The following is a 26518-nucleotide window of genomic DNA, read 5'->3' as shown; positions in this document are numbered from 1 at the left end:
ATTTCTATATATTGTGCAGTTCCTTTGGCTTTGATGCCTCATGATTGAGCATAGCTCTGCTCAGGCAGACTGTGATTTTGCTGTGATCTGATAGGGGTGTTAGTGGGCTGACAGAATGCTCTGAGAGACTCTGGGTTGAGGTCTGTGATAAAGTAATCTACAGTACGGCTGCCAAGTGATGAGCTGTAGGTGTAACTACCATAGGAGTCTCCTTTAAGCTTTCCATTGACTATGTACAGACCCAGCGTGTGACAGAGCTGCAGGAGTTGTGACCCATTGGTTGTTTTGTCATAGTTATGTCTAGGGGGGCATATTTGGTAGGGAATACTGTCACCTCCAGGTTGGTGTTTGTCCCTCTGTGTGCTGAGTGTGTCAGGTTCTTTTCCAGTTCTGGCATTTAGGTCGCCACAGACTAGTACATGTCCCTGGGCCTGGAAATGGTTGATCGCCCCCTCTAGGATGGAGAAGCAGTTATCGTTAAAGTATGGGGACTATATTGGTGGGATATAGGTAGCACAAATGAGGAAATTCTCAGTTGAGATCATTTCCTTATTCATTTCTAGCCAGATGTAAAATGTTACTGTTTTGAAAAATGTAATACCAGGTTAGGTCTGTTCTATACCAAATTAGCATACCACATGAGCATACCCCCCTGAGCAGTGGTGTCTAAAATACTTCAGTAAAGTAGTTACCCCAAAAAACTACTTTTCATATTTGACTACTTTTATTTTTACTCTAAAGAAAATAATGTACTTTTTACTCCATTTCCCCTGACATCCAAAAGTACTTGTTACATTTCGAAAGCTTAGCAGGATAGAAAAATTGTCAAATTCACACACTTATCAAGAGAACATCCCTGGTCATCTCTACAGGGTCTGATCTGGAGGACTCACTAAATACAAGTGCATTGTTTGTAAATTATGTCTGAGAGTTGGATTTTACCCCTGGATATCGGATTTTTTTGTTGTTGTGTCGTCTGGTTTGCTTAACATAAGGAATGTGAAATTATAAATACTTTTACTTTGTAATTTAACTAGGCAAGTCAGTTAAGAACAAATTCTTATTTTACAAGGATGGCCTACCCCGGTCAAACCCTCTCCTAACACGGACGACGCTGGGGCAATTGTGCACCGCCCGATGGTACTCCCGATCACGCCCGGTTGTGATACAGCCTAGGATCGAACCAGGGTCTGTAGTGTCACAGGCCGGCACATAGCCTGTGGCAAAAATGAGAGGACATCAACAACCGGTATAGGCCAATTCAAAAAGTGTTTTATTATACAACAAAACTATTAATTCTAAACAAATAAAAAGGAATGAGGTGTGGAAATGTCATAATGTAGGGTGTATGTAGGGTGCATGGATTCATGAATATGTGTGTGTAAACATGACTGAGTGGAAACTAAATCAACCAACAAAGGACAAACAAAACAGGATCATACCTGGAGGAGCAGGGAGAGAGAGAGCAAGCCAAGCGAGAGAGAGGTTAGTGGAGCAGTTTGTTAAATACCCTGAGCCCAGGTGGCTCCAATCACACCAGCTCCAATCACTAACGACCCTCCTCTGCCTGCAGGAGGAACTGCCCCTGCACTGCAGAGGAGGAGCCGTGACAGTAGTGACACCTCTAGCACTGAGATGCAGTGCGTGAGATCGCTGCGCCACTCGGGAGCCCCAAGTGTATATAACTATTACATATACTTTTGATACTTAAAGTACAGTTGAAGTCCGAAGTTAACATAAACCTTATCCAAATACATTTAAACTCAGTTTTTCACAATTCCTGACATTTAATCCTAGTAAAAAATTCCCTGTTTTAGGTCACTTAGGATCACCACTTTATTTTAAGAATGTGAAATGTCAGAATAATAGTAGAAAGAATGATTTATTTCATCACATTCCCAGTGGGTCAGAAGTTCACATACACTCAATTAGTATTTGGTAGCATTGCCTTTATATTGTTTAACTTGGGTCAATCGTTTCAGGTAGACTTACACAAGTTTCCCACAATAAGTTGGGTGAATTTTTGCCCATTCCTCCTGACAGAGCTGGTGTAACTGAGTCAGGTTTGTAGGCCTCTGAGCTCGCACACGCTTTTTCAGTTCTGCCCACAAATTTTCTATGGGATTGAGGTCAGGGCTTGGTGATGGCCACTCCAATACCTTGACTTTGTTGTCCTTAAGCCATTTTGCCACAACTTTGGAAGTATGCTTGGGGTCATTGTCTATTTGGAAGACCCATTTGCGACCAAGCTTTAACTTCCTGACTGATGTCTTGAGATGTTGCTTCAATATATCCACATAATTGTCCTTCCTCATGATGCCATCTATTTTGTGAAGTGCCCCAGTCCCTCCTGCAGCAAAGCACCCCCACAACCTGATGCTGCCACCCCCGTGCTTCACGGTTGGGATGGTGTTCTTCGGCTTGCAAGCCTCCCCCTTTTTCCTCCAAACATAACAATGGTCATTATGGCCAAACAGTTCTATTTTTGTTTCATCAGACCAGAAGACATTTCTCCAAAAAGTACAATCTTTGTGCCCATTTTTTTTTTTTTTTACCTTTATTTAACCAGGTAGGCTAGTTGAGAACAAGTTCTCATTTACAACTGCGACCTGGTCAAGATAAAGCGAAGCAGTTCGACACATACAACAACACAGATGTGCAGTTGCAAACCGTAGTCAGGCATTTTTTATGGTGGTTTTGGAGCAGTGGCTTCTTCCTTGCTGAGCGGCCTTTCAGGTTATCTCACGTTCTCTCACGTCACCCCGCTCCTCCGCTCTCTCCACTGGCTTCCAGTCGAAGCTCGCATCCGCTACAAGACCATGGTGCTTGCCTACGGAGCTGTGAGGGGAACGGCACCTCCGTACCTTCAGGCTCTGATCAGGCCCTACACCCAAACAAGGGCACTCCGTTCATCCACCTCTGGCCTGCTCGCCTCCCTACCTCTGAGGAAGCACAGTTCCCGCTCAGCCCAGTCAAAACTGTTCGCTGCTCTGGCACCCCAATGGTGGAACAAGCTCCCTCACGACGCCAGGACAGCGGACTCAATCACCACCTTCCGGAGACACCTGAAACCCCACCTCTTCAAGGAATACCTGGGATAGGATAAAGTAATCCTTCTAACCCCCCCCTTAAAAGATTTAGATGCACTATTGTAAAGTGGTTGTTCCACTGGATATTATAAGGTGAATGCACCAATTTGTAAGTCGCTCTGGATAAGAGCGTCTGCTAAATGACTAAAATGTAAAATGTATGTTATGTCGATAAAGGACTCGTTTTACTGTGGATATAGATACTTTTGTACCTGTTTCCTCCAGCATCTTCACAAGGTCCTTTGCTGTTGTTCTGGGATTGATTTGCACTTTTCGCACCAATGCACGTTCATCTCTAGGAGACAGAACGTGTCTCCTTCCTGAGTGGTATGACGGCTGCGTGGTCCCATGGTGTTTATACTTGCGTACACTGTTTGTACAGATGAACGTGGTACCTTCAGGCGTTTGGAAATTGCTCCCAAGGATGAACCAGACTTGTGGAGGTCTACAATTTGGAGGTCTTGGCTGATTTATTTTGATTTTCCGATGATGTCAAGCAAAGAGGAACTGAGTTTGAAGGTAGGCCTTGAAATATATCCACAGGTACACCTCCAATTGACTCAAATGATGTCAGTTAGCCTATCAGAAGCTTCTAAACCCATGACATCATTTTCTGGAATTTTCCAAGCTGTTTAAAGGCACAGTCAACTTAGTGTATGTAAACTTCTGACCCAATGGAATTGTGATAGTGAATTATGTGAAATAATCTGTCTGTAAACAATTGTTGGAAAAATTACTTGTGTCATGCACAAAGTAGATGTCCTAACCGACTTGCCAAAACTATAGTTTGTTAACAAGACATTTGTGGAGTGGTTGAAAAACAATTTTAATGACTCCAACCGAAGTGTATGTAAACTTCTGACTTCAACTGTATATTTAAAACCAAATACTTTGACTTTTACTCAAGTATTTTACTAGGTGACTTTCACTTTTACTTGAGTCATTTTCTATTATGGTATCTTTACTTTTACTCAAGTATAACAAATTGGGTACTTTTTCCACCACTGCCCCTGAGTCTCTTCCCTGTTTTACACCTGGTAGTTTGGTGGATGGGACTACCAGCGTTCTGTAACCTAGAGGGCAACCAATGGGTCCGTCTCCTCTATACCATGTTTCTTGTAGGATGACAATGTCTGTATTTCCAATTTCTTTGATGAAGTATGGGTTCCTGTTCTTTAGGCCAAAGGCAGATGACCTCAGACCTTGTATATTCCAGGATGAGATAGTAAAAGCTTTGTGTTCCATTGTGCCTAGTGTTGTTTTCGTGTGGTTTAGGCCCGGACCATTACAGTAGATGTGAGCAGAGCATGTTAAGTATCTGATACATACCTCTTAGGTCGTAGGATGGGGGTGGGGGGGGTGCATTAGTGGGGGTTGGGCCTGTTGCTCTGCTCATGGCCTGGGCATATGTGTGGCTGTCATGTTGAGGTCATTGCTGCAGGGTGGGGGGCATGGGGTGGCAGAAGGGGCATAGGTCTGATCTGGGGGGCCTATGTAGGGTGTGGCCAGGGTTTGTTTGGGGTGGTCTCAGCTGGTTGGGGTGTGGCTGGTGAAGCTGTGGTCTGGGTGTAGGTCCTCTTGGTGTGGGTTCTCTCAGTGCAGGTCCTTCGGGAGGGGGTCTCGCTGGTCTGGGCGGGGTGTCTGTTGCTCCTGTGTGAGGTTCCGGGTGTTGCGGTTGAGGGTGATGTCCTTCAGGGTCCTGGGTTCAAGTCCAGGATGGAATGGTGGGCCAGGTAGACTTTAGGTTTTGAGGCACAGTCCAGGGAGAAATGCTTGCGTTCACCCACTGTGTATTGGCAAGGTGAATGTCTTTTCGTGGTAGCATGGTGGAGATAACCACTTGTGTGTTGGGGAAAGTGGAAGAAGCTTTTTTAAATCACTCCCTTGAGTGCTGTGGCCACCCTTTCCTGCTGGGCCCTCAGGTCGTTTGTGCCTTTGTGAATTATAAATGTGGCTGGGGGACCCTAGTCTGTCCTCTGACATCTCCAAGGCATGCCTAGTGTTTAGGCACCAGGGTTTAGCCACTTTGTGTTTGGGAAAAAGTTTATTCTCTTGAATGTATTTGCTATTTGAATCAATGAGGAGCACAATTTCTGGCTTTTGTGTGTCCTCAGTGGATGTGTGGGGGTTGTCAGGAGGTGCTATCAGGGGAGCTGACAGGGGGGCAGTTAGGAGGGGGTGGGGTCTGTTGGGTTGGTGGGTCCTCTGTTGTCTGTCCCATTGTGGTGTTGACGTTCTGGTCCGGGTCTGAGGCTGGCTGCTCTGCTGGCTTCTCTGGGGGAGTGTCCTGCTCTCTGTCACACCTCAGCTTCTCACCCCCTCCTTCACTGCTGTTATCTGTCCCATGTGTTCCTCTTCCTCCTCCTTCACTGCTGTTATCTGTCCCATGTGTTCCTCTTCCTCCTCCTTCACTGCTGTTATCTGTCCCATGTGTTCCTCTTCCTCCACCTTCACTGCTGTTATCTGTCCCATGTGTTCCTCTTCCTCCACCTTCACTGCTGTTATCTGTCCCATGTGTTCCTCTTCCTCCTCCTTCACTGCTGTTATCTGTCCCATGTGTTCCTCTTCCTCCACCTTCACTGCTGTTATCTGTCCCATGTGTTCCTCTTCCTCCACCTTCACTGCTGTTATCTGTCCCATGTGTTCCTCTTCCTCCACCTTCACTGCTGTTATCTGTCCCATGTGTTCCTCTTCCTCCACCTTCACTGCTGTTATCTGTCCCATGTGTTCCTCTTCCTCCACCTTCACTGCTGTTATCTGTCCCATGTGTTCCTCTTCCTCCACCTTCACTGCTGTTATCTGTCCCATGTGTTCCTCTTCCTCCTCCTTCACTGCTGTTATCTGTCCCATGTGTTCCTCTTCCTCCACCTTCACTGCTGTTATCTGTCCCATGTGTTCCTCTTCCTCCACCTTCACTGCTGTTATCTGTCCCATGTGTTCCTCTTCCTCCACCTTCACTGCTGTTATCTGTCCCATGTGTTCCTCTTCCTCCACCTTCACTGCTGTTATCTGTCCCATGTGTTCCTCTTCCTCCACCTTCACTGCTGTTATCTGTCCCATGTGTTCCTCTTCCTCCACCTTCACTGCTGTTATCTGTCCCATGTGTTCCTCTTCCTCCACCTTCACTGCTGTTATCTGTCCCATGTGTTCCTCTTCCTCCTCCTTCAGTGCTGTTATCTGTCCCATGTGTTCCTCTTCCTCCACCTTCACTGCTGTTATCTGTGCCATGTGTTCCTCTCTCTCCTCAAGTTCTCTCACCTCAGTCTGGATTGCAGCCAGCTCTCAGCTTTGAAGAGGTATGATCAGACTGACTCAGGATGGGGGAGTCGTCACAGAGAGAGAGCTTTTCCTGCTGTGCTCTCCCTCTGATCCTGTAAAAGTCCTGCTGGCACTGCTAGAGGATGCCCTGCACCATTACTGTCCCAGACTTGTTCACGTTGACAGAGGTTGTTTACATTTCCTCAATGTCTAGTATTCTGAGTTTCCACCCTGGGCCAGTACCCACTCTTGACATAGGGGTAGTGTGCTCTTATAGCACTGTGCCATGCCAGGGGATGGTCTGTGTGGGAAATTAAGTTGCTTACGTTCCCCTCTTTGTAGCAGTCCACAAATAGTTTCTCACGATTGTCCTTGAGCTTCTTTTTGTACTTATTCCATGCAGTGTTATTTTTAATATCCAAGGGGTACTGTACTGTGATGACATCTGCACAGGGATACACCATGACACAGGGGGCTTTAAAAGCATCTGCATTTGGGTGTGGGAGATTGGCAGCAGAGTTTCACATTGTTAGCCTCAAGAGTTCACACATCTCATTTCACACTTCAGTGCTAATTGAAGTTGCAGCCAGGTCTGTTCTGTCCTAGCAGCTTGGTAGCCTTACTTGCTAAGCTTAATATAAAACAAAATTACCTGGAAATTTGGCTTTTACTTTTTGGCTTCAGAAGTAAGTTCAGACTGAACATTAAACACTCTGTTTTTCTGTTGGATGGTATTTCCAGGTTCTGGTTTGTTCTAAGTTTTTTTTCGTGATAGTAAGAATCCATTCAGGTAATTTTGTCCAAAAATCAAGGTTTTAAGTATGGAATTTGTATTTGAAGGTTTTACTGTAGAGGATAGTTTCCTGTATAAGTCATTGCGATTAAAAAAAAAAGTTTATCTACATTTATCCAACTATAATTCCATTTTTTGCTGAAAAACTCAGGAGCCAATGAGCTCTCTCTTGCTCACTCAGTAACAGCCTGGTCATTGCCTGATAGTCAGCAGCAGGTCACAGTGAAATATATATATATATTTTTAAAAGAAAAATGCCATGGCGGCAGTGGTACATTTTCGAAAGTAGCCCAAAAACCTGCCTCCCGCGACCAATACATTTTCACCCATGACATCGTTTTCAAAGTAGCCCAATTTGCAAGAAAAAACGCAAACATGGCAACACTGAAGCCCTCTATAGATGGGTTAGCGGACGTCGTCACGAAAACGATGTGCGTGCTTCCATGGGGCAGAAGTCAACAGGTTGTTATGATTCTGGATTGCCAAATTGCTTGGAAGAATAACCCTTAAGAAAAAAGATTGAAGTCAGAGTATACCTGCAGTACACAAAAAAATACTACGTCCGAATTAACACTTTTTTTTTTTTACTGCAGTACTTTTGCAGTGTAACTACCTAAAGTTCAACTGCAGTACACTGCAGTTATTCTGCATCCAAAATACCAGGCAACTGCAGTTACTGCACTCTTATTGCAGTTTCAAAACTGCAAACTTTTTTTGTAAGGGAAGAAAGTGCCGTGTGGGGTATCGTAAGTGGCTCGTTTCAGGTTGTTCTTGATACCATGTCTTGTTTTGAGGTGTTTTGATTGATTTCATGTCAATAGGGCAAACATTTCTAGCTAGCTAACCAACAAGTGTAACGACGTATTGGACACAAGTGGTCAATATGCAAATGTATGTTTTAAATAAACATTTGAGATTAAATATAGCTTACATGTTGTCAATAATGTAAGCCAATCCTGTCTGTTTAGACCCATAGTTGTGCATGCATTGGTTTTGTTGCTAAACAACCAAGCAGTCTATAAACCACGGCCCTCTGCAAACACACCTTCTCGGATGTTGGTTTCAAGGCAGTACTTATTTAAATTAGGTAAGAATATCATGTTACCATTGGTGTATGGAACAGAGAGTTAGGATGACATCACCTTGTCCCCTTAATAATCCTGCCTCCTGAATCCAAGTTTTTGACATGGGGGAGGGAACAAGAAACTATGATCAAACTTTGTCAATGTAAAAGCAACAGTAATTTTTCATACTTATCATACAGTAATTTGAGCTGGTTTCATCCAAATATCATGACTGACACTTCATGACCTTAAAAATATGTCCAACATTTTTGTTCAATAGTCCCAAAATATGACATCTATAAAATACATAATGATGCTTATCTGGACCTCTGTCTATTTCCAAACCATGGACCACTTTTTGTTGACTATTCACTGAAGAATTGGAGAGAAAAGAAGCCTACAATTGTACATAAACATGTAATATCTTTATTTAGCCTGATATGGGTTACACTAGATGGAAAAAAATGATAATCTAAAGAGAACTACTTCCCTTTATGGAGTTAATGACATTTCCAAATCAGTTTCTGACCCTCACCAGACCGCTTCAAACATCAGTTGTTGCATTTACGAGAGGAACACAGCGTAATCAAATGCTACGATTGACCTGAGGTTTCCTTTTAAAAACAAACAAAAAAATACATTTTTCCCTCAGCAGTCATCTCGTTTGTTTTTCCACCAAAAGATATGGAATGTTTTGGAAAGGTAGGTGAAAAGAATGTTTGGAAAGACAAGTGGCAATCCACCATTTCATGTTACATTTTCATTTTTACATTTTACATGTTCTCTCGAACTGCAACAAAAATGGAAAAAAAGAAAAGAAAAACAAATCCTAGGTTTCTTCTCCTGGGGTGTCAGACATGCAGGGAGAAAGGGGTTGAGAAAACACTCATTTGCTCACTGTGTGAGTAAGAGGCGCAGAAAAACAACACTTCCCCTTGTGTTGTGGCGCTTATTTCTCTGCTTTTCTATCATCTCCAACAAACAGAAATCCAGAACTCGTTGCTGTACAGCAGGTAAACTAGCCCTAGCTTGTACAGTATGTGAGCGCTTAAATGCCTGTAAGTCAATTTTGGAAATGAATACATAGGGTTGGCAGTCATACAGAGACAGGAAAGAGGTATCAGAGGGGTCTTTCTCCCCCACCTTTTTCTTACATTTTCAGAGTTCAAATGTATATTACGTTTTACCCAAGTTCTTTTTTTATTCTCTTTTTCGTAATACAAGAGCCAAAAAAACTGTTTGCTTGCTTCCCCCTAAAATTCTGCAATATAAAAAATAACTAATTTCATGCTGTTTTAACATCAGCCAATATTTGTTACTTGAGAGAGCCCTCTTTCTTGGCTTTTCTGAAAATCTTTTTCTTACAGTACATGGTTACCATCTGCGCATGTGTTTTACAGTTAAAATATAAACTCAGCAAAAAAAGAAACGTCCCTTTTTCAGGACCTTGTCTTTCAAAGATAATTTGTAAAAATCCAAATAACTTCACAGATCTTCATTGTAAAGGGTTTAAACACTGTTTCTCATGCTTGTTCAAAGAACCACAAACAACTAACGAACATGCACCTATGGAACGGTTGTTAAGACACTAACAGCTTACAGACGGTAGGCAATTAAGGTCACAGTTATGAAAACTTAGGACACTAAAGAGGCCTTTCTACTGACTCTGGAAAAACACCAAAAGAAAGATGCCCGGGGTCCCTGCTCATCTGCGTGAACGTGCCTTAGGCATGCTGCAAGGAGGCATGAGGACTGCAGATGTGGCCAGGGCAATAAATTGCAATGTCCGTACTGTGAGACGCCTAAGACAGCGCTACATGGAGACAGGACAAACAGCTGATCGTCCTCGCAGTGGCAGACCACGTGTAACAACACCTGCACAGGATTGGTACATCCGAACATCACACCTGCGGGACAGGTACAGGATTGCAACAACTGCCCGAGTTACACCAGGAACGCACAATCCCTCCATCAGTGCTCAGACTGTCCGCAATAGGCTGAGAGATGCTGGACTGAGGGCTTGTAGGCCTGTTGTAAGGCAGGTCCTCACCAGACATCACCGGCAACAAAGTTGCCTATGGGCACAAACCCACCGTCACTGGACATGACAGGACTGGCAAAAAGAGCTCTTCACTGACGAGTTGCGGTTTTGTCTCCCAGGGGTGATGGTCAGATTCACGTTTATCGTCGCAGGAATGAGCGTTACACCGAGGCCTTTACTCTGGAGCGGGATTGATTTGGAGGTGGAGGGTCCGTCATGGTCTGGGGCGGTGTGTCACAGCATCATCAGACTGCAGGCAATCTCAACGCTGTGCGTTACAGGGAAGACATCCTCCTCCCTCATGGTACTCTTCCTGAGGGTTCATCCTGACATGACCCTCCAGCATGACAATGGCACCAGCCATACTGCTCGTTCTGTGCGTGATTTCCTGCAAGACATGAATGTCAGTGTTCTGCCATGGCCAGTGAAGAGCCCGGATCTCAATCCCATTGAGCATGTCTGGGACCTGTTGGATCGGATCGAAGGGCGAGGGCTAGGACCGCTCCCCCCACAGAAATGTCCAGGAACTTGCAGGTGCCTTGGTGGAAGAGTGGGGTAACATCTCACAGCAAGAACTGCCAAATCTGGTGCAGTCCATGAGATGCACTGCAGTACTTAATGCAGCTGGTGGCCACACCAGATACTGACTGTTACTTTTGATTTTGACCCTCCTTTGTTCAGGGACACATTATTCCATTTCTGTTAGTCACATGTTTGTGGAACTTGTTCAGTTTATGTCTCAGTTGTTGAATCTTATGTTCATACAAATATTTACACATGTTAAGTTTGCTGAAAATAAACACACTTGACAGTGAGAGTGTTTCTTTTTTTGCTGAGTTTATATTAATGTATCATTAAATAGTATACCTCTTGCACGGTCTTGCATGCATTGGGGGAGCATTTCAGCAAGCTATACAAGAAGGAGAGGCATGTGGACGGACTTGCTAAGGCTGTGGAATCCGGGCCGAGTCCAGACACTCTTTTGGTCCACCTGTAAATGGATGGCCTTTTTACCATTGCAACCAGGTCAGTCCAGAAGATGATTGATTCTCCAGTGTGTTTTTTTAATGAGTGAGTGTGTGTGTGTGTGTGTGTGTGTGTGTGTGTATATGTTCCTTTACTCAGTTTCTCCAAGGAACTGCTGAGATCACTGAAGCTTTGTTCCAAGCTTCCGTTGTCTGTTTCTGGAGGATAAGCAGACATACAAACCATTACTACACATGTAAACATGGTTAAAAACATCAACTCTATTTGGAGTCACACCGATTCCCACCTAATGTGGTTATTAAAATATGTCCCTTACCTCGCCTCTGACCTGGTCACCGTGTACTCAAACCAAAGGATGTTGGGGATCAGGCTCGTGTCCCGCACCAGAAAGAACTCTGATATCGGCCTGTCAGCGGTCAGGGATGGCGAGAGAGGTGGGACAAAATAAAAAATGGAGACACACTGAGAAAGGGAAAAGTACACAACAGATAATCAAGATGAACACATCAGTAGCTACAGTACACGCTGCCCAAATCCGTGCCAGGCTCTGATGGTTCACTTCTTGCTAAGCCCGTGTGCCCCCCTGAGAGGTGTCCCTGTTCTTTACCATGCTGCTATCTTGGGGAATAGCGGTGTAAGCACCTCCTGTGTGAAGAAGAACCAGACTACTCCTATGGTGCTACCGGCCACTCCCCCATAGAAGACCTGACTCCAAGTGTGGTACAACAGGTATACCCTGCGAAAAAGGTACATTGAGCATTTTTTAAATAAAAATTCTGCAATTCCTGTATTTAGATAATTACAGTACAGTTATTAACAGCTAAATGGTTAAGAGTTGGGACCAAATTGACAAATGTGTCATGGTCTAAAAATACATTCAAATCTAGATAAATTAGACTTGTTTTTATTTTTTTACACTGGGTCTCCCCCTCCCCTCCCTCACCTGCTGTATGACACTGATAAGGCCACGCCCAACAAGGTGATGGACAGTATGTGTCTCCACAGCAGCTCCACACACCGAGCGTTGTTCGTTTGATGCATTCTAGACACAGGAGGCAAAGTGCGTCAGCCGACATCAAATGTCATGTATGGTTACAATGCATAATTATTATTTTGTTTAAATAAATGTAGTCTGGGAGAGAATGGTAACTGACCTTAAATAAAGGAAAAGAAAGAAGTAAACAACAAAAAACCAGATGAACTGGGAATGACTGGAGGGCATCCCATACTCTGTTGTCAGGGTTGTGTGAGCTCCTGGGAAAAAAAGATACAGAAGAACAGGGTTTAACCGCACACTATGACATTAATCACAAATATTCATGGACATTTTTGTCCATCAAAAGCTGAAATTAGTCAAACTTGTGACGGTTGATGTCAGAGATGCTTACGTTAGAAATGCCTTCAACAAGCTGCCACCCATAGTATTGTTGTTTTGTGTATATATTGTATATTTTAACACTATCATATTAAGTGTTTTGCTAGTTTAGGATTTGATAATTATATGATTGATGTGATGATTATAAATAGGTGAACAATTCAGTCTATGACTGAAAGAAACGAATAAAACCTACTATGTTAAATCAACTGACAACTGAGAATGCTCCCCGTTCTCTCCACTGTGACCCATACAAAACAACTGAGAATGCTCCCCGTTCTCTCCACTGTGACCCATACAAAACAACTGAGAATGCTCCCCGTTCTCTCCACTGTGACCCATACAAAACAACTGAGAATGCTCCCCGTTCTCTCCACTGTGACCCATACAAAACAACTGAGAATGCTCCCCGTTCTCTCCACTGTGACCCATACAAAACAACTGAGAATGCTCCCCGTTCTCTCCACTGTGACCCATACAAAACAACTGAGAATGCTCCCCGTTCTCTCCACTGTGACCCATACAAAAGCCATTGGCTCATTTGTTTTGGACTAATACAAAATCTGTGTCTGGCTGCATCCTGGAAGCATGAACTAAGTAATGCTGTGTACCATTTCTGCATTCTGTCTTGCCTACAGTATGAACTTATGTTACCATTGTTGGGTTCTGAGAATATGAAATGTACTTACCGTAATTTCCGGACTATTAAGCGCACCTGAATATAAGCCGCACCCACTGAATTTAATTTTTTTTTTTTTGAACATAAATAAGCCGCACATGTCTATAAGCCGCAGGTGCCTACGGGTACATTGAAACAAATGAACTTTACACAGGCTTTAACGAAACACGGCTTGTAACAAAAATAAATAGGCTTTAACGAAACACGGCTTGTAACAAAAAATAAAAAATTAGCAGTAAACAGTAACCTACCAAGAAAGTCATTGGTCACTATCTTCCTCCTCCTGTGCACTGAAACCACTGAAGTCATCTCCTTCGGTGTCAGAGTTGAATAGCCTCAGAATTGCTTCATCCGATATTGGATCGTTTTCATTGTCGCTCTCGTCACTTTCATCCGGAGGCAAATCCCCCGCTGAGCCCTCTTCAACACGCAGCAGTCCAGCCTTTCGAAACCCGTTGATGATAGTGGATTTTTTGACAATGCTCCACGCTGTCAGGACCCACTGGCAGACTTGACCATAAGTTGCTCTTCGCATGCGGCCCGTTTTAGTGAAGGATTTCTCCCCACTTGTCATCCAAGCCTCCCGCTGAACACGGAGCGCCACCTTAAATGCACGATTTACACTGATGTCGAGTGGCTGCAAATACTTTGTTGTACCCCCAGGAATCAGGGTGACAAAATGACTACCGTAATCAGAATGATGGGAAGTTTGAGAGCGCTCGATTTAATCTAAACAGTAAACAAAAAAGTTGTTTGACCTTAACCCGTTCGGCAATTTCATTGGTCTAATGAAAGCTTCATGCCGCCAAAAAACTGAGCACGTCTCAGAATGTGTTTTTTGGAGAAAAAAAATTGAAAGCGGGAAAAATCCATATATTAGCCGCGTCATTGTTTAAGCCGCGACGTTCAAAGCCTGGGAAAAAAGTAGCTGCTTATAGTCCAGAAATTACGGTATTCATATTACTGAGAGAGTGCTGAGGTTTAGAGGGTCTACACCAGAAGTTAACCTGTTAGGGCTAGGGGGCAGTATTGACACGGCCGGATAAAAAACGTACCCGATTTAATCTGGTTACTACTCCTGCCCAGTAACTAGAATATGCATATAATTATTGGCTTTGGATAGAAAACACCCTAAAGTTTCTAAAACTGTTTGAATGGTGTCTGTGAGTATAACAGAACTCATATGGCAGGCAAAAACCTGAGAAGATTCTGAACAGGAAGTGGCCTGTCTGACAAGTTGTTGTTCATCTTGGCTCTTTTTATTGAAGACTGAGGATCTTTGCTGTAACGTGACACTTCCTACGGCTCCCATAGGCTCTCAGAGCCCGGGAAAAAGCTGAATGATATCGAGGCAGCCCCAGGCTGAAACACATTATTGCGTTTGGATAGTGGCTAGTCAGAGTACTCCGAGACTCAGGCTCGTGCACGAGGGCACGAGATGTTTTTATTTTCTCTCTCTTTGTACGTATACAGGCTTTCCCGGTCGGAATATTATCGCTTTTTTACGAGAAAAATGGCATAAAAATGGATTTTAAACAGCGGTTGACATGCTTCGAAGTACGGTAATGGAATATTTTGACATTTTTTGTCACGAAATGCGCCATGCTCGTCACCCTTATTTACCCTTTCGGATAGTGTCTTGAACGCACGAACAAAACGCCGCTATTTGGATATAACAATGGATTATTTGGGACCAAACCAACATTTGTTATTTAAGTAGAAGTCCTGGGAGTGCATTCTGACGAAGAACAGCAAAGGTAATAACATTTTTCTTATAGTAAATCTGACTTTGGTGAGTGCTAAACTTGCTGGGTGTCTAAATAGCTAGCCCTGTGATGCCGGGCTATCTACTTAGAATATTGCAAAATGTGCTTTCACCGAAAAGCTATTTTAAAATCGGACATATCGAGTGCATAGAGGAGTTCTGTATCTATAATTCTTTAAATAATTGTTATGTTTTTTGTGAACGTTTATCGTGAGTAATTTAGTAAATTCACCGGCAGTGTTCGGTCGGAATGCTAGTCACATGCTAATGTAAAAAGCTGGTTTTTGATATAAATATGAACTTGATTGAACAAAACATGCATGTATTGTATAACATAATGTCCTAGGGTTGTCATCTGATGAAGATCATCAAAGGTTAGTGCTGCATTTAGCTGTGGTTTGGGTTTATGTGACATTATATGCTAGCTTGAAAAATGGGTTTCTGATTATTTCTGGCTGGGTACTCTGCTGACATAATCTAATGTTTTGCTTTCGTTGTAAAGCCTTTTTGAAATCGGACAGTGTGGTTAGATTAACGAGAGTCTTGTCTTTAAAATGGTGTAAAATAGTCATATGTTTGAGAAATTGAAGTTTTTGCATTTTTGAGGTATTTGAATATCGCGCCACGGGATTACACTGGCTGTTGAGTAGGTGGGACGGCCCATAGAGGTTAATGGTTATAGGAGGAAGGTATATAGTGTGTGCAACTAACCTTGGAATGTGTTGAGTGTAGGGGAGTGATTACATGTGGCAGGCATTGATAAGGGGAGAGAGTCATGAATTAGTGAGGGGGGGGGTTTGAGGTCATGGCCCATATCACTAGTGTCCTGCCTAACAGTAAAGAACGATGTTTGTACAGATGGGTAGGAGGAGACTCAGCTTATGAGGAACGGTTAAATATCAGTGCGTGTGTGAAAATGTTTTTGTCTAATGCAGCTGTACTGACCCTCTAGGAAGAATAAACTTGTTTAAGCTTTCATAGTGTCCGTTGAGTGTTTTACTCTGCGAATTAACACCATACACCTACTGTATATTTGATGTACAGACAGACACTGTATTGGCATTATTTGTATGTGTACAGTGCATTCGGAAAGTTCAGACCCCTCGACTTTTCCCACATTTTGTAACGTTACAGCCTTATTCTAAAATGTTTGAATAAGGCTGTAAAGTAACAAATGTGGAAAAAGTCAAGGGGTCTGAATACTTTCCGAATGTGCTGGGTCACTACAGTAAGTGAATTGTCGCTTTCCCCACCTTCACATGGGCGGGGCTCCCGTAGAATATGCTTCAGCAGCCAATTCACACCTTCGTTCAGTACGAGCCCACCGAAGGAGGAGATCTAGGGATGAGGAATGGGAAAAGGATTGTGTGTGATCATGTGCCTTAGTCCACCATGTGTATGAATACAGCTTTTAGACATTTTTTACATAAATGTAACTTGCAACATTAGCCTAATCTTTACTAATAATGGGCAATACACCAATAATAATCTAATTTTTATGACGTTGCACAAGCATTTCTTTATGTACAGCGCCTTGCAAAAGTCTTCTGGCCCCTTGCCGTTTTTCCTATTTTGTTGCATTACAACCTGTAATTTAAATGTATTTTTACTTAGATTTCATGTAATTGACATACACAAAATAGCCCAAATTGGTGAAGTGAAATGAGAAAAAGATCTGGTGCAACCAATTACCTTTCAAAGTCACAAAATTAGATAAAGTTCACCTGTGTTCAATCTAAGTGTCACATGATCTGTCACATGATCTCAGTATATATATATACACACACACACACAACTGTTCTGAAAAGCCCCAGAGTCTGCAACACCACTAAGCAAGGGACACCACCTAGCAAGCCGCACTATGAAGACCAAGGAACTCTCCAAACAGGTCAGGGACAAAGTTGTGGAGAAAGTACAAATCAGGGTTGGGTTATATAAAATATCAGAAACTTTGAACATCCCACAGAGCACCACAAAATCCATTATTAAAAAATGGAAAGAATATGGCACCACAACAAACCTGCCAAGATAGGGCCGCTCACCAAAACTCACAGACCAGGCAAGGAGGGCATTAATCAGAGAGGCAACAAAGAGACCAAAGGTAACCCAGAAGGATCTGCAAAGGGCCACAGTTGCCTCTCTGATTAATGTCCAGAAAAAAAATAAGCAAACACATTTGGTGTTCGCCAAAAGGCATGTGGGGGACTCCCCAAACATATGGAAGAATGTACTCTGGTCAGATGACTAAAATTTAGCTTTTTGGCCATCAAGGAAAATGCTATGTCTGGCGCAAACCCAACACCTCTCATCACCCCGAGAACACCATGGTGGCAGCATCATGCTGTGGGGATGTTTTTCCATCGGCAGGGACTGGGAAACTGGTCAGAATTGAACAAATGATGGATGGCGCTAAATACAGGGAAATTATTGAAGGAAACCTGTTTCAGTCTTCCAGAGATTTGAGACTGGGACGGAGGTTCACCTTCCAGCAGGACAATGACCCTAAGCATACTGCTTAAGCAACACTCGAGTGGTTTAAGGGGAAACATTTAAATGTCTTGGAATGGCCTAGTCAAAGCCCAGACCTCAATCCAATTGAGAATCTGTGGTTTGACTTACAAGATTGCTGTACACCAGCGGAACCCATCCAATTTGAAGGGGCTGGAGCAGTATTACCTTGAAGAATGGACAAAAATCCCAGTGGCTAGATGTGCCAAGCTTAGAGAAACATACCCCAAGAGACTTGCAGCTGTAATTGCTGCAAAAGGTGGCTCTACAAAGAATTGACTTTGAGGGGGTTGATTAGTTATGCACGCTCAAGTTCAGGTTTTTTTGTTGTCTTTCTTGTTTGTTTCACAATAAAACATATTTTGCATCTTCAAAGCGGTAGGCATGTTGTGTAAATCAAATGATGCCAAAACCCCCAAAAAACTATTTTAATTCCAAAGTTGTAAGGCAACAAAATAGGAAAAATGCCAAGGGGGATGAATACTTCCGCAAGCCACTGTATGGCTTAGCATGTGTCATGTGTCATTGTGACACGTGTCCTGTCCTCATTTAGTGATCCAGCAGGGAGTTGGGTAACCCCGTATGGGGCAAGGATCTGGGTTACATTACTTACCGTGTGCAGTTCACGCTTGAACACTATGAGGGTGACAAAGCCTATGAGGATCGCTATGGGCAGCAGGCTGGTGTAGGCCAACACTTGTCCAGTCAGATCACCTTTGAGAACAACCAACAAGAAATTCTTAAACACAATCCCCTTGCAGGAAAATGTGAACATTCAGGGGAACTTACATACATGAAGCGCACATTTCGGCATTTGCTGTATGGTTGATGAGAAAGTCCATATTGCAAATGTACGGTCCCTTACTAGACGTCCGCGAACGTTTGTAAAATTTGCGGACAGCGCCGGGCCGTGCACCGGATCTTCCGGGAAGTCGTCGAACGAAGTCTCTCGGACGTTCGGTTTCCGTTTAATAAAATTTTCACATTTTGGCCATTTTTCACCTGTCCCGGAAAATACCAGCAGAGGGCGAATGGATCATATTGCAAATGTACAAAACATCACGATTCACAACGTGGCCTTTTCTCCTAAACGGAAAAGACTTCGAAGACGAAACTTGGCGAGCATAGGTTTGGCATAATGGGCAGTTGGCCCCGAACAAGATGGAGTCGAGGCCTCAACGCTTTTTGAGTTAACCTCTCCGGTTGGCACAGGAAGCTTAGAATCGACACATGTTGTCATTGGGGTAGGCTTTTACAGAATCCTGAGTTTTAAGTCTTTACGTTAAGAATTGACTGATTTATACAGGGTTGAATTGAGGGATTTTCACAATCTGTAGGTTGGTTATATCAAAACACCTTTAGGGTGTTTTTAACAACTTCCTGTTGCTCCAGGAAGCTTAGAATCGACACAGGTAGACCTCACAGTAGCCTGATGGATTGTCATCGAAGACAGGTTCATAAGGCATTCATAACCCACATAGGCCCCAGGCTGAAACACATGAGAAGATTCCTTACAGGAAGTGGCCTGTCTGACAAGTTCTTGTTCATCTTGGCTCTTTTTATTTAAGACTGAGGATCTTTGCTGTAACGTGACACTTCCTACGGCTCCCATAGGCTCTCAGAACCCGGGAAAAAGCTGAATGATATCGAGGCAGCCCCAGGCTGAAAAACATTAGCGCGTTTGGTAAGTGGCCGATCAGAGGACCATCAGACTGGGGCTCGTGCACGAGATGTTTTTATTTTCTCTCTCTTTGAACGAAAACCGCCACTCCCGGTCGGAATATTATCGCTTTTTTCCGAGAAAAATGGCATAAAAATTTATTTTAAACAGCGGTTGACATGCTTCGAAGTACGGTAATGGAATATTTAGCATTTTTTGTCACGAAACGCGTCGGGCGCGTCACCCTTCTTTACCCTTTCGGATAGTGTCTTGAACGCACGAACAAAACAGAGGATATTTGAACATAACTATGGATTATTTTGAACCAAACCAACATTTGTTATTGAAGTAGAAGTCCTGGGAGTGCATTCTGACGAAGAACAGCAAAGGTAATACAATTTTTCTTATAGTAAATCTGACTTTGGTGAGTGCTAAACTTGGTGGGTGTCTAAATAGCTAGCCCTGTGATGCCGGGCTATCTACTCAGAATATTGCAAAATGTGCTTTCAACGAAAAGCTATTTTAAAATCGGACATATCGAGTGCATAGAGAAGTTCTGTATCTATAATTCTTAAAATAATTATGTTTTTTGTGAACGTTTATCGTGAGTAATTTAGTAAATTCACCGGAAGTGTTCGGTGGGAATGCTAGTCACATGCTAGTCACATGCTAATGTAAAAAGCTGGTTTTTGATATAAATATGAACTTGATTGAACAAAACATGCATGTATTGTATAACATAATGTCCTAGGATTGTCATCTGATGAAGATCATCAAAGGTTAGTGCTGCATTTAGCTGTGGTTTGGGTTTATGTGACATTATATGCTAGCTTGAAAAATGGATGTCTGATTATTTCTGGCTGGGTACTCTGCTGACATAATCTAATGTTTTGCTTTCGTTGTAAAGCCTTTTTGAAATCGGACAGTGTGGTTAGATTAACGAGAGACTTGTCTTTAAAATGGTGTAAAATAGTCATATGTTTGAGAAATTGAAGTAATAGCATTTCTAAGGTATTTGAATATCGCGCCACGGGATTACACTGGCTGTTGCGTAGGTGGGACGATTTCGTCCCACCTAGCCCAGAGAGGTTAAGGTCACTGCTCGGGCTCCAAATGACCTATCGAGCCGAAACTTGGGATTCGGGGTCGCCTCAGCTAGGCCTACACATAAAGTCAGAGCTGGACCCGCAGCTAGAACGTAACTACATGTTTTACATTTTTATTATGGTTTAATCTGAAGGCGCTGTGAATTATGGGCCTGCTCTGATATATGTGATAGTTGGCTTCTAAACGAGTTGGAAAAAGTGGGTTTGGTGTCAGATGGTATCAGTTTGGTGCCAGAATGATATCTAATTGACTGATGGAGTCCCACTTCTCTCATGTCACCATCAAGCGATGGAGAGGAACAACTAGCACTGCCCGGCCATCTCGAGTTCATCGGCCCAGTCAATTTTGCATTTCTGCAGTATTTTTGAGCATGTCAAATTTGTGATGGTAAATGCCCATTGAAAAATATTGCAACTATATTGTACATTTGCAATATGCTTCAATAGTGAAAAAACATCACCAAATGGACATGATGAAAACACCACAACGAGCGATGGAGAGGAACCACAGTCACTGCCCGGCCATCCCGAGTTCATCGGGCCAGTCAATTTTGCATTTCTGCAGTATTTTTGAGCATGTCAAATTCGTGATAGTAATGGTCATTTTGGATGTTTTTCAAAAAAATCGTTAAAAAACAAGAGTCCCACTTCTCCCTCATCATACATGACAAATAGACCATCTAGGTTGATTCATGGCTTAACATAGGACTATATATAATTTGGGCAGTATAAATGCCATTTGGACATGGTTCACTAACTTTTGGGTTTGGAAACCGACTTCCTATGATCGTACATGGCAAATGAACGAACATCCTGATTTGGCACATTCAATACTTTCATACATGTATAATTGACAAAAAAAGAATTGGACATTTCATTTGGACATTTCTTATGGCATTTGGCAAAAAAATGAAAAAATTATGTCACTTTTGACTTCCTATGAAATCATATTGCAAAAGGACAAAACATATGCCTTATGTACAAGCAAAAAAGGAAAAAAAAATATGTAAATAAAATATGTCAAAAGTATGTTCATACAGTTCTTATACATGTGTAATTGCACAAAAAAAAATGAAAGAATTTCAAAAAATGGTCCAGAAAGCACTTTTTTAAGGGGTGATAAGTTTTCAACAACAAAAAATCATTTTTTCAAAATTTGACTCTTGGGTCTTGACTTGTGTTACACATGCAATAAGAAAATTCACAGTGGAGCGCGCTCGCCATCTATTGGATATTTGCTGTGATTTGGCACATTCAATACGTTCACAAAAAAATAATTGGACATTTCATTTGGACATTTCTAATGGCATTTGGCAAAAAAAAGAAAAAAAAGTCACTTCTGACTTCGACTTTTGACTTCCTATGAAATCATATTGCAAATGGACAAAACATGTGCCTTATGTAAAAGCAAATACAAACCAAAAAAATACGTCAATAAAATATGTCAAAAGTATGTTCATACAGTTCTTATACATGTGTAATTGACAAAAAAAAAAGAATTTCAAAAAACGGCCCAGAAAGCACTTTTTTAAGGGGGTGATAAGTTTTCGAAAAAAAATTCACTTCTTCAGAATTTGACACTTGGGACTTGACTTGTGTTACATTTGCAATATGAAAAAGTTACGGTGGAGCGCACTCGCCATCTATAGAATTTTTGGGGTGTGACACTTGGCACTTGCCATATGGCATTTGCAATATGATTTGGATGAATGTGGACCAAATTGGGTGGTATTGTACATCGTGTGTATGATTCGTACGGTGCCAATATGTTCCCATTCATTTTTTTCCATTTCATGGGGGTCTTCCCTTACATACATCCTTACATCAGGGCAGTGCCTTCAGGAAAGTATTCAGATTTTTTTACTTTTTCTGAATTTTGTTACGTTACAGCCTTAATCTACACACAATACCCCAGACATTTTTGCTAATTTATAAAAATAACACTTAAATATCACATTTACAGAAGTATTCAGACCCTTTACTCAGTACTTTGTTGAAGCACCATTAGCAGCAATTACAGCCTTGACTCTTCTTGGATATGATGCTACAAACTTTGCACATAGGAGCAAGCGTAGCGGGTACTATTTAATGAAGCTGCCAGTTGAGGCCTTGTGAGGCGTCTGTTTCTCAAACAAGACAATGTATTTGTCTCTTTCTATTCTGGTTAGAGCCAGTTTGCGCTGTTCTGTGAAGGGAGTAGTACACAGCGTTGTACGAGATCTTCAGTTTCTTGGCAATTTCTCGCATGGAATAGCCTTCATTTCTCAGAACAAGAATAGACTGATGAGTTTCAGAAGAAAGTTAATTGTTTCTGGCCATTTTGAGCCTGTAATCGAACCCACAAATGCTGATGCTCCAGATACTCAACTAGTCTAAAGAAAGACAGTTTTATTGTTCTTTAAAGGACAAGTTTTCAGCTGTGCTAACATAATTGCAAAAGGGTTTTATAATGATCAATTAGCCTTTTAAAATGATCAACTTGGATTAGTTAACACAACGTGCTATTGGAACACAGGAAAAAAATACAAAATAAAGCCGTTTCCAGCTACAATAGTTATTTACAACATTAACAATGTCTACACTGTATTTCTGATCAATTCGATGTTATTTTAAAATGGACAAAAACAATTAGCTTTTCTTTCAAAAACAAGGACATTTCTAAGTGGCCCCAAACTTTTGAAGGTAGTGTATATGGATGAATTATGAAGCCACGTACATTTAACAGTTAGGCTATTGATTATAGACCTAATTAAGTTGGGGTTTGCTTTCTCAATTTTCTTAGACAATTAGGGTAAGCCCTATTTGCACGGGACTAGTATTACTAGAGAACGTTGGTTATGTAATTATTACCCCAGAATGTCTTATTCCAGAGGATTATTCGGACTGGATTAGTTATTTCCAAACTGCCCCCTGTAATTATTATTATTTCAAATAAATTGACCATTATGACCGATGCCTGGAGTTTTTTTTCCATAGGCGTGAATAAGTCCGGGCGATAACAGGGCTACACTGATAACTGGAGCTTGGTTCCCACGTTTCTAAACCATCTTTGGTATAGTGTCGCCATAATATTTGAATTGAGCAAGTATGATCATAATCATTAGGATTTTTTAGCGATCCGTAGTAGACATCCTAAATGCCCCCCCAGCCTTCAGATGTGAGCTAAACAGTGCACTTGAGATGTGTTTTAAGGCTATATGCGAAAGTGAATGTATCATTTCTAAACGTTTAGGCCAGTTGTACGCTGCTTGGCAATCTATTAACAGCAATGCTTATATTAAACAGGCACATACGAACAAAACATTTTAACAAAATAATTCACTGAAAGTTGATACATGTAGGCCCTTCATATTGGCTATGCGCAGCACTTCATTAAATGTATCGAATCAGTTATTGTTTTCTTGCTCAAACCCTGATTAACACCTGTCAAACTCAGACATTTCTCTCAAAACACATGGATGTCGATTCGCACGGGACTAGAGTTATCAGAGGCCCTTGGAGTTCGCCAAAAAACAGTAGGTTATTCTGTCTGGAATTGTTACTCTGCACAAATTACTGACATGGCAGATTCGGATGGGACTCAAATTACAGATGTGTTTTGTGCTTGTGCACATAATTACATTCATCACCCGACCACCCCCAGTAAAACGAATCCCTTCCGAATAGGGTTTAAGGCAATGGCTGTTTCATTGTCTCTGCTGCTCTCAATATGCAGGTTAATTTTGCTATTATGCACATAGAAAAATAGTGAAAGTCGCCAATTCTACTGTGCACCATAGATTGTTTCAGTACAGTGGACAGCGACCATATCCAACGCGGGAGAAAACGCATTTGTTATAAAATAATATTTGATTTATTAGTGTTGCACCATTATCTTTACATAATATAACCATATACAATCAGTATCACGTGTCTTCGAGTGATTGACTGTGCAATTCGCAATGGAGTAGTCTACTGAGACACGCGCGAATCAGACAGGTAGGTGTTTTGTGCGTCATGGAAAAAAATGAAATGCGACTACTCAACTAACCAATAGCCTTTCGACCAAACAATCGGCGAGTCGACTAAATGGGGTCAGCCTTAGCTCGCATACTTCAAGACATTTGCTTGAAAAACGAGAAGAAAAGTGGCAATAGTACTGTTTGTCCATTTTCAAACGCCAAAGCAGGTATACACTTTCTCAAAAGTCTGAATTAATCTAAGAAAGACTTGAGTTATCAGTAATTTTTACATTTTAGCCAAGGAGATCTTAGTCGCGCAAATCTACATTTAACTAAGATGTTTGGTGCAGTATTTCTCAAGTAAAATAACTGTACATGAAAACAATTGGTCTCTCGTTGAATGACAACATACACTTAATTGAAAAATCTGTACTGTTGACCAATCACCAACGAAGGGGTGTAGACTTCAGCTACCGACTTCGGCTTGCATCGAGAAATGTTTGTGTGCATTAACAACTGAAAAAACCCTTGCCGAAGACCAAAACATCATTATATGCACAAACTGTTTCGACTGGGAATCATGTGGGATGCCTTTAAAGCTGCAATATGTAGGTTTTTGGGCAACCTGACCAAATTCACATAGAAATGTTTTATCTGTCATTCTCGTTGAAAGCAAGTCTAAGATGCAGTAGATATGTTCTATGTGAGCCATTTCTATGCTTCCTGTTTTATACACCAACTTCAAAGAGTTGAAAATAAAATATTTTCGGAAATGGCAAATATTTCTCAGCGGTTTAGATGGAACAATGATTCAATGTATTTGCTTGTTTTGTCAAACGGAAATTGGGCAAACTAACATTTTTGCAACCAGGAAATGGTGAAGCAATTTCTGCGTAGCACATTTTTACGGTTGGTGGAAAATTCTGTGCTACACTAAACAGTACCAAACCTGTAACTCCCCAGTAATGGATACCAAAAATACATGGTAAACTCAGTCTCAGGTGTTACAATCTGTAGATAGCATCAAGCAGAAGTTAGTATCAATGTGATAACTGATGAGTTAATATACAAACACCATAAAGGTAGTTAGCTAAATTGTATGATGAGATACCCACGTTCCATTAAAATGGGTAATGGTTGGTGTACTGGGTAGTTGGCAAGTTATCTAAACCAGCTAACTAGTTAACGTGAAGATGTTCGTACAATGTATTACACATGATCAATTTGCGTGATAAAGGTAACACGATCCACAAATGTTTTGTCAATGTTTGAGGCTTCGAAGGCATAACGTCAGCTGGCCAACTACATACACTCAGTGTATTTCAGGTAACTAGCTAGCTACCTCACGGTCTCACAATCAAAACGAGTTGGCTATATTGGGCCAGTAGTCAAGTAGCAAACAAAGATATATTGGTTGTATATGACCATTTTTTAAAAGCAACACTTCAATGTAGCAATGAAAGCTCGAGCTAGTTAGCTTGGCATTGTGGTCAACTGCGCATGCGGAACTGTCACAATTTAGCAGTTCATGTTCGGAGCAGTGTATACGCTTTTTCCAGGTCTCACTATTTGGCAGTTCCCGTTGGTCGTGCCCAGTCAGTTGCAAATCATCCCAAGATCTCTTGTAGATTACCAAAGCGTCAAGCATCTATCAGACGAATGTAAGCGAATAATAACGCTTAAATACACTTACCAGCAGGGAACTCTATGTGGGTTAGCGATATCGACCGCCAACGAAGTGGTACCGAACACTGTTCTTCCGACGCCATTTTTCCCGGACACCGGTGACGAATCAGAATGTAATACGTAAATCCGTCCAACCAATAGGAAACACGGTCCCTTCCATGAAAATCATCCATTCACAAGAGTAGATCCCCATGAGAAAAATGTATGGCTAATCAGAATGAGTTTTTCCCCAGAAAATAGTTTTATTACAGACATAAATACTCCTGTTTCATCAGCTGTCCAGGTGGCTGGTCTCAGATGATCCAGCAGGTGAAGAAGCCAGATGTGGAGGTCCTGGGCTGGCGTGCTTTAGACTTGGTCTGCGGTTGAGGCCGGTTGGACATACTGCCAAATTATCTAAAACGACATTGGAGGCAGTTTATGGTAGAGAAATGAACATTAAATTATCTGGCAACAGCTATGTTGGCCATTCTTGCAATCAGCATGCCGATTGCAGGCTCCCTCAAAACTTGACATCTGCACATTTTAGAGTGGCCTTTTATTGTCCCCAACCCAATGTGCACCTG

At 42.0% G+C, this 26518-nt stretch overlaps 2 protein-coding genes across 3 annotated transcripts; both read right to left on the bottom strand.

Moving 5' to 3' along the window:
- Window positions 1–5393: 5393 nt before the first annotated feature.
- On the bottom strand, window positions 5394–6275 carry LOC123729031 (golgin subfamily A member 6-like protein 22). The gene has a single exon (XM_045702755.1). The coding sequence runs from the start codon at window positions 6273–6275 to the stop codon at window positions 5394–5396; it is 882 nt and encodes a 293-aa protein (XP_045558711.1).
- Window positions 6276–11313: 5038 nt separating this feature from the next.
- Window positions 11314–26077, bottom strand: dolpp1 (dolichyldiphosphatase 1). Of its 2 annotated transcripts, none has more exons than XR_006758509.1 (8): window positions 25960–26077; window positions 18173–18273; window positions 16305–16389; window positions 12387–12486; window positions 12176–12274; window positions 11840–11968; window positions 11549–11694; window positions 11314–11429 (listed from the first exon to the last, which is right to left on the bottom strand). XR_006758509.1 is itself a non-coding variant. In XM_014141462.2 (8 exons), exons 1-8 carry the CDS (start codon window positions 26033–26035, stop codon window positions 11393–11395), a joined length of 717 nt encoding a protein of 238 aa, XP_013996937.1. In that variant the 5' UTR covers window positions 26036–26077; the 3' UTR covers window positions 11314–11392. The 2 variants fall into 2 exon arrangements, 1 of the variants encoding a protein (XP_013996937.1); XM_014141462.2 differs by having other exon boundaries at window positions 11549–11638.
- Between the last annotated feature and the right edge of the window lie 441 nt (window positions 26078–26518).

This window comes from Salmo salar, chromosome ssa01 (assembly GCF_905237065.1).
Source record: "Salmo salar chromosome ssa01, Ssal_v3.1, whole genome shotgun sequence".
Lineage (NCBI taxonomy): Eukaryota > Metazoa > Chordata > Actinopteri > Salmoniformes > Salmonidae > Salmo > Salmo salar.
The sequence above is the reverse complement of the archived record's forward strand: the minus strand, read 5'-3'. Positions and strand labels throughout refer to the sequence as shown.